The sequence below is a fragment of the Palaemon carinicauda genome, chromosome 7 (assembly GCF_036898095.1).
Source record: "Palaemon carinicauda isolate YSFRI2023 chromosome 7, ASM3689809v2, whole genome shotgun sequence".
Taxonomy (NCBI): Eukaryota; Metazoa; Arthropoda; class Malacostraca; order Decapoda; family Palaemonidae; genus Palaemon; species Palaemon carinicauda.
Window position 1 is genome coordinate 18,587,270 of NC_090731.1, and position 9,408 is coordinate 18,596,677.

A 9,408-nucleotide genomic window follows, 5' to 3' on the forward strand; every position below is an offset into this window, starting at 1 on the left:
TAATACATCCCCTTACAAATTTCAAACTATACTAACTTATAACCACTTTAAGGGGGTGTGTTGTGACCGCTGTTAAGACGGGAGACATCATGGTTGGCTATGACGTCATCAGCATGAGACATCATGATTGGCTATGACATCAGTGAGTGGGTGGGGCTTATTTCACTCGGAATGTTTGAGGCGGTTATGGGTCTCGAACCTATTTAAGATCATCATTTATTTTTTCCTTATTTCCTTTCCTCACTGTGCTTTTTTTCCCATTTGGAACCCTTGGGCTTATAGCACCTTGCTTTTCCAACTAGGGTTTTAGCTTGGATAGTAATAATAATAATAATAATAATAATAATAATAATAATAGTATATACGCAAAGAATATAATCATTATACTACTTATAATTCTAACACCAACCACAAGAAAAAAGTATTGCAATGTACACCAAATATAATGAAATCCTAATTTCTAATAAGTACAATGTATACCCAGCTTTAACGTCCTCTAGATATCAATTTTCGGTAATTTTGTATAGAATTACATGGTGTGATTTCGCACAAGAAATATATGATTTCCTATAGCAAATAACCGATTTTGATGATCATTTCAATCGCAAACAAACAGATCAACCAATTCGGTTAGTTATAAGTTGGCGAATTGGTTGATGTTATTACGGATGAAATGAATGTGAAAACCAGTTAAATCACGATATCTACTATAGGAAATCATATATTTCCTGTGCGAAATCACACAATGAAATACAATACAAATGAACCATATAAATATTAACACTGTTGACATATATACTGAGTTAAAATATTTAAACAACAGATGTAGGGGACGATAACATTAGCAACGTTACCAATGGTTGACAGAACTACCAACGATGACGAATGGTACACAGTGTTAACAACGGCACGATGTCATTACTAGAGGTAGAAATAATAAATCTTTCCATACGTAAACTAAATAATTGTTCCATATAACTATTACACAATAAATAAAGAGTACCAAAAGGCCACAGAACCTAACAAACCCACCTAACCTTGCCTAGAAGTACCCCGGTCACAAAACACATATAATAAGAATGTGGGAATGACTTACCTTGATACACAGTACTACCAACGGTGACGAATGGTACACAGAACTACCAACGACACGATGTCATTACTAGTGGTAGAACTACTAAATATTTCCACAGGTATATTAAATAATTTTTCCATGTAACTGTTACGAAATATATAAAAAGTACAGAAAGGCCACAGAACCTAACAAACCCACCTAACCTTGCCTAGAAGTACCCCGGTCACAAAACACGAATAATGACTATTGAGGAATGACTTACTTTTATGAAGAAAACGTCGAAACTTGCTGGACACGGAAGGAAGAGACTGACGGATTAACTTCTATGACTGGGATGAGGATGGATGGGGGTCATCAGGGTCTTGTGGGTAGGGGGGCCGATTGTCTGTTGTTGTAAAGGAGGGTAGAGGCGACTGGCAATAATGAAAAAGTGGTGGAGTAACGTATGTTGAGGATAGTAGTGGGTAAAAAAGAACCTGGAAAAATATTGTTTGAAATATTCAGTCTTGATTCCAGGTCTCTGAACCCACTCCTTTACTTCTCTCCAGAGACGTTCTATATTTTGAGTATGGATGGTTGGGTCTAGGGGGTCAACGAAATGCTCCGAATGATTAATAGACTTATGAACGTAACCAATTTCCGATAGAGAGTTGTATGCAGCCCACTTATCACTGATAATAATACTACCAGGTTTAATATACTTCTGGATGAGGGGAATTAGAGTAGCAGAATCTCGTTTAGTAGAAAGGGGGGGGGAACTAAAGGGATAATGAAAAATTTCTTGGACACACGCTCAATACCCCCAAAGACCCATATGGCACTTAACGGTCTACCACGGTTGTATTTAGCTTTACCAAAATGAGTTTCGTCTATTTCAACTGTAACTCCATCACCACCAATCGCCTCTTGATTATCGAAGAAGTATTCGGTAACCTCCGAACAGAAACTTCTCCAATCCACACTAGTCTTTGAAGATATGTCGATACCATCCATGAGGGTCTCATGGTCCGAATGTTTATGCAAAAAGTGGTTGGCACATAATATTATCTTCCATGGGGGTAGCCGACTTTTGTCCAAAAAAGTACCTTTATAGGACGTAACGGTATAACCACAACGACGTTTCTTCTTAGTTTTACGGATGGTAGTTTCAGTAGAGCAATAAAACCCGTGAATGTCTGCCCTATAAGATAAAAGAGAACGACACTTGGGGCAGTTTAAACGCTGAGGAATAACGTTGTGAGATTTAAGAAAATGCTCAACATTACCTGAAGCATAAAAAAAATGACCATGGAATTGAGCCACTGCTTTTAGATACGGAATACTGCAGCCGGTACAAGTTTCTATAATATGCTCCATCTCAAAATACGAAAAAAGAAACTGCACTTGTAATGAAGAACGTCTCACCAGGTCAAAGGTTACAACGGGAAAGGCATTGGAACAAAGGGTATGAAAAGAGCGGTCAAAGAGATAAAGGAAGGGGGGGGGGTAGGGAGATATCTGCATAGGCCTAGAGTGGTGATTGGTTAAGGGAAAAACAACGAACACAAGCGGGAAAACATGAATGAACTAAATACGGAAACTAGACCAAAGAAAAGATTTATAAGACACAGAGGAGAGAAAAGGAACTAACCAACAAAACTGAATAAAAACAATATAGGAAGATAAAATGGAATGAACGGTAAATAATATTGAATGGGAATATAAAATGAGGTGATCATACCGAGAATTAACTGGATAAAAAAACTAGTCCAGAGTAAGTATTTTTGTGCAACCGGGAAGAGATAAAGAAATAACCAAACAAATAAACCCAATATAGGAAGGAAAAATGGAATGAATGATAAATAATATTGAATGGGAATATAAAATGAGAAAATAACACGGTAATAAAAAGAGTAATTGGGGAGAGGAAACTCCTGCAAAGGGGGGTGATATATGCGCAGGACGGAAACTGGTGCGAACGAACGTACGTACAAATGGGAAAGGAAATAACCAAACAAATAAACCCAATATAGGAAGGGAAAATGGAATGTATGATAAATAATAGTGAATGGTAATATACAATGAGAAAATAATATGGTAAAAAAAGAGTAATAAGGGAGAGAAACTCCTACGCAGGGGAGTTATATATGCGCAGGACGGAAACTGGTGCGAACGAACGCACGAACAAATGGGTGCTAATGTTAGCATGAAATGCTAATATTTGATCTACATCAGGTATGGAATGCTAACATTTAATCTACATCAGGCGTTGGCAGCACTGGTTACTGTATTACTACAAGAAATAACCTTTGAAACGGCTCCTCCCAAATATATCCAGTTATACTGATTTGTATTTTCCTACGGTTATGATAAATACAAGAAGGAAATGTATAGAGAAGAAAAGAACTGATTTACGGTTATATATCGGTTCCCCAGTATGTTTTCCCCACCCAAAACCCCGGGTTCCTAAAGGGGGTCCCCCATTATCGGAGGATATAGATGTATAGCCTATATATTTCTGTAACTATTCATTTGCGACGGGAACGAGTGTTATTTTCGAAGGGAGCGTAATTTTCCCTATAAGAAAAAGTAGTTGGAATACTAGGATACATTGCCATGTAATACACTACAATGAAACCCAATTTTCTTTATTTTTTATATGTAGTTAAATATAGTACTTTTCTCATTTGTGACTTGAAACATTATCCATCTTTTCGGTCCTTAATATCTTAGACGAGTCATTTTTATTCAGTGTCTCTAAAGAATAACCAACAAATAAAAAAACTAGAGGTTATTAGAATCGTTTTAATAATCCCACTAGGAATTTAATATGAAATTGAACCATAGGATATTGTTAACATTTACGACAAGTACCCCCTATAAAGAATAGTCAAAGAAACTGAAGATATAAAGAGAAAACGTAATTTTACCAGTATCTTATGTATATTGCTTAAGGATAAAGTGTATAAATAGGTGTTTGTAGAGTATCGTACTGTAATCTAAAACTATCGTGCTGTAATCCAAAACTATCGTACTGTAGTCTAAAACTATCGTTTTGTAATCTAAAACTATCATACTGTCATCTAAAACTACATAATCTTCAACTATCGTACTGTAATCTAGAACTATCGCACTATAATCTAAAACTACATAATCTTCAACTATCGTACTGTAATCTAAAACTACATAATCTTCAACTATCGTACTGTAATCTAAAACTACATGATCTTCAACTATCGTACTGTAATCTAGAACTATCATACTGTAATCTAAAACTACGTAATCTTCAACTATCGTACTGTAATCTAGAACTATCGTACTGTAATCTAAAACTACTTAATCTTCAACTATCGTACTGTAATCTAGAACTATCGCACTGTAATCTAAAACTACGTAATCTTCAACTATCGTACTGTAATCTAAAACTACGTAATCTTCAACTATCGTACTGTAATCTAAAACTACATAATCTTCAACTATCGTACTGTAATCTAGAACTATCATACTGTAATCTAGAACTATCATACTGTAATCTAAAACTACGTAATCTTCAACTATCGTACTGTAATCTAGAACTATCGTACTGTAATCTAAAACTACATAATCTTCAACTATCGTACTGTAATTTAGAACTATCGCACTGTAATCTAAAACTACATAATCTTCAACTATCGTACTGTAATCTAAAACTACATAATCTTCAACTATCGTACTGTAATCTAAAACTACATAATCTTCAACTATCGTACTGTAATCTAGAACTATCATACTGTAATCTAAAACTATCGTACTGTAATCTAAAACTACATAATCTTCAACTATCGTACTGTAATCTAAAACTACGTAATCTTCAACTATCGTACTGTAATCTAGAACTACATAATCTTCAACTATCGTACTGTAATTTAAAACTACATAATCTTCAACTATCGTACTGTAATCTAGAACTATCATACTGTAATCTAAAACTATCGTAATGTAATCTAAAACTACGTAATCTTCAACTATCGTACTGTAATCTAAAACTACATAATCTTCAACTATCGTACTGTAATCTAAAACTACGTAATCTTCAACTATCGTACTGTAATCTAGAACTACATAATCTTCAACTATCGTACTGTAATCTAAAACTACATAATCTTCAACTATCGTACTGTAATCTAGAACTATCATACTGTAATCTAAAACTATCGTACTGTAATCTAAAACTACGTAATCTTCAACTATCGTACTGTAATCTAAAACTACATAATCTTCAACTATCGTACTGTAATCTAAAACTACGTAATCTTCAACTATCGTACTGTAATCTAAAACTACATAATCTTCAACTATCGTACTGTAATCTAAAACTACATAATCTTCAACTATCGTACTGTAATCTAAAACTACATAATCTTCAACTATCGTACTGTAATCTAGAACTATCATACTGTAATCTAAAACTATCGTACTGTAATCTAAAACTACATAATCTTCAACTATCGTACTGTAATCTAAAACTACATAATCTTCAACTATCGTACTGTAATCTAAACTATCGCACTGTAATCTAAAACTACATAATCTTCAACTATCGTACTGTAATCTAGAACTATCGTACTGTAATCTAAAACTACATAATCTACAAATATCGTACTGTAATCTAAAACTACATAATCTTCAACTATCGTACTGTAATCTAAAACTATTGTAATGTAATCTAAAACTATCGTACTGTAATGTAAAACTATCGTACTGTAATCTAAAACTACATAATCTAAAACTATCGTACTGTAATCTAAAACTACATAATCTTCAACTATTGTAATGTAATCTAAAACTATCGTACTGTAATCTAAAACTACATAATCTTCAACTATCGTACTGTAATCTAAAACTATCGTACTGTAATCTAAAACTGCATAATCTTCAACTATCGTACTGTAATCTAAAACTACATGATCTTCAACTATTGTAATGTAATCTAAAACTATCGTACTGTAATCTAAAACTATCGTACTGTAATCTAAAACTACATAATCTTCAACTATCTTACTGTAATCTAAAACTATTGTAATGTAATCTAAAACTATCGTACTGTAATCTAAAACTATCGTACTGTAATCTAAAACTACATAATCTAAAACTATCGTACTGTAATCTAAAACTATTGTAATGTAATCTAAAACTATCGTACTGTAATCTAAAACTATCTTACTGTAATCTAAAACTACATAATCTTCAACTATCGTACTGTAATCTAAAACTACATAATCTTCAACTATTGTAATGTAATCTAAAACTATCGTACTGTAATCTAAAACTACATAATCTTCAACTATCGTACTGTAATCTAAAACTATCGTACTGTAATCTAAAACTACATAATCTTCAACTATCGTACTGTAATCTAAAACTACATAATCTAAAACTATCGTACTGTAATCTAAAACTATCGTAATGTAATCTAAAACTATCGTAATGTTATCTAAAACTATCGTACTGTAAATAGTCAGTTAGTGTGGATAGTAATGAGTAGGCCCACTCTTAAACCTTGGTCGGCCTAAGGGACCAATTCTTTTGCTGAGTTTGCATTACTTCATAGTAATCTCTGTTATTACCCCTGCAAACTTCAATACATGGTATAGTTCGAGTCTGTGTGTGTATGTATGTATGTATGCATTTATGTATGTATGTATACATGCATATTCATATATATATATATATATATATATATATATATATATATATATATCATACATACATATACCAAGGCATTTCCCCCAATTTTGGGGGGTAGCCGACATCAACAAATGAAACAAAAAAAGGGGACCTCTACTCTCTGCGTTCCTCCCAGCCTGACAAGGGACTCAACCGAGTTCAGCTGGTACTGCTAGGGTGCCACAGCCCACCCTCCCCAGTTATCCACCACAGATGAAGCTTCATAATGCTGAATCCCCTACTGCTGCTACCTCCGCGGTCATTTGAGGCACCGGAGGAAGCAGCAGGGCCTACCGGAACTGCGTCACAATCACTCGCCATTCATTCCTATTTCTAGCACGCTCTCTTGCCTCTCTTACATCTATCCTCCTATCACCCAGAGCTTTCTTCAATCCATCCATCCACCCAAACCTTGGCCTTCCTCTTGTACTTCTCCCATCAACTCTTGCATTCATCACCTTCTTTAGCAGACAGCCATTTTCCATTCTCTCAACATGGCCAAACCACCTCAACACATTCATATCCACTCTAGCTGCTAACTCATTTCTTACACCCGTTCTCACCCTCACCACTTCGTTCCTAACCCTATCTACTCGAGATACACCAGCCATACTCCTTAGACACTTCATCTCAAACACATTCAATTTCTGTCTCTCCATCACTTTCATTTCCCACAACTCCGATCCATACATCATAGTTGGTACAATCACTTTCTCATATAGAACTCTCTTTACATTCAGGCCAAACCCTCTATTTTTTACTACTTCCTTAACTGCCCCCAACACTTTGCAACCTTCATTCACTCTCTGACGTACATCTGCTTCCACTCCACCATTTGCTGCAACAACAGACCCCAAGTACTTAAACTGATCCACCTCCTCAAGTAACTCTCCATTCAACATGACATTAAACCTTGCACCACCTTCCCTTCTCGTACATCTCATAACCTTACTCTTACCCACATTAACTCTCAACTTCCTTCTCTCACACACCCTTCCAAATTCTGTCACAAGTCGGTCAAGCTTCTCTTCTGTGTCTGCAACCAGTGCAGTATCATTCGCAAACAACAACTGATTTACCTCCCATTCATGGTCATTCTCGTCTACCAGTTTTAATCCTCGTCCAAGCACTCGAGCATTCACCTCTCTCACCACTCCATCAACATACAAGTTAAACAACCACAGCGACATCACACATCCCTGTCTCAGCCCCACTCTCACCGGAAACCAATCACTCACTTCATTTCCTATTCTAACACATGCTTTACTACCTTTTTAGAAACTTTTCACTGCTTGCAACAACCTTCCACCAACTCCATATAACCTCATCACATTTCACATTGCTTCCCTATCAACTCTATCATACGCTTTCTCCAGATCCATAAACGCAACATACACCTCCTTACCTTTTGCTAAAAATTTCTGGCATATCTGCCTAACTGTAAAAATCTGATTCATACAACCCCTACCTCTTCTAAAACCACCCTGTACTTCCAAGATTGCATTCTCTGTTTTATCCTTAATCCTATTAATCATTACTCTACCATACACTTTTCCAACTACACTCAACAAACTAATACCCCTTGAATTACAATACTCATGCACATCTCCCTTCCCTTTATATAGTGGTATAATACATGCACAAACCCAATATACTGGTACCATTGACAACACAAAACACATATTAAACAATCTCACCAACCATTCAAGTACAGTCTCACCCCCTTCCTTCAACATCACAGCTCTCACACCATCCATACCAGATGCTTTTCCTACTCTCGTTTCATCTAGTGCTCTCCTCACTTCCTCTATTGTAATCTCTCTCTCATTCTCATCTCCCATCACCGGTACCTCAACACCTGCAACAGCAATTATATCTGTCTCCCTATTATCCTCTACATTCAGTAAACTTTCAAAATATTCCACCCACCTTTTCCTTGCCTCCTCTCCTTTTAACAACCTTCCATTTCCATCTTCCACTGTCTCTTCAATTCTTGAGCCAGCCTTCCTTACTCTCTTCACTTCTTTCCAAAACTTCTTCTTATTCTCTTCATATGACTGACCTAATCCCTGACCCCACCTCAGCTCAGCTGCCCTCTTTGCCTCACGTACCTTGCGCTTTACTTCCACCTTTTTCTCTATATTTTTCATACTTCTCTATATACACATACATAAATATTACATGGAAAAATATATCTATCTTTCTATCTATCTATTTATATGTATATATGTATATATATATATATATATATATATATATATATATATATATATATATATATATATATCTATCTATCTATCTATCTATCTATCTATATATATATATATATATATATATATATATATATATGTGTGTGTGTGTGTGCGTGTGTGTATACAGTATACTGTATATATTCATATATGCATATATTTAGATATATATGTATATATATGGTCACTTTCATTTTATTATGATGTTTTTATTTTCCCCAATATTAACATCCTTTTATGTAACATTCTATCAATATTGAAATTGCAACAATCATATCAGCTTCTTGACCTAGTGCTGCCATCTGTTGGCCGTTAGACAAACAACATAAAGGTCCCTGCAGAAAAAGTGACTTTCATTACTTCATAGTCCTCAGCTCGTAAAACGGGAGTGTCTGAATC

The 9,408-nt window shown here is 35.1% G+C and overlaps 1 protein-coding gene across 1 annotated transcript; it reads right to left on the reverse strand.

Annotated features, from left to right (window-relative positions):
* Positions 1–4,390: 4,390 nt before the first annotated feature.
* On the reverse strand, positions 4,391–5,488 carry LOC137644212 (dynein heavy chain-like). The gene has a single exon (XM_068377214.1). It carries the CDS (start codon positions 5,486–5,488, stop codon positions 4,391–4,393), a length of 1,098 nt encoding a protein of 365 aa, XP_068233315.1.
* Between the last annotated feature and the right edge of the window lie 3,920 nt (positions 5,489–9,408).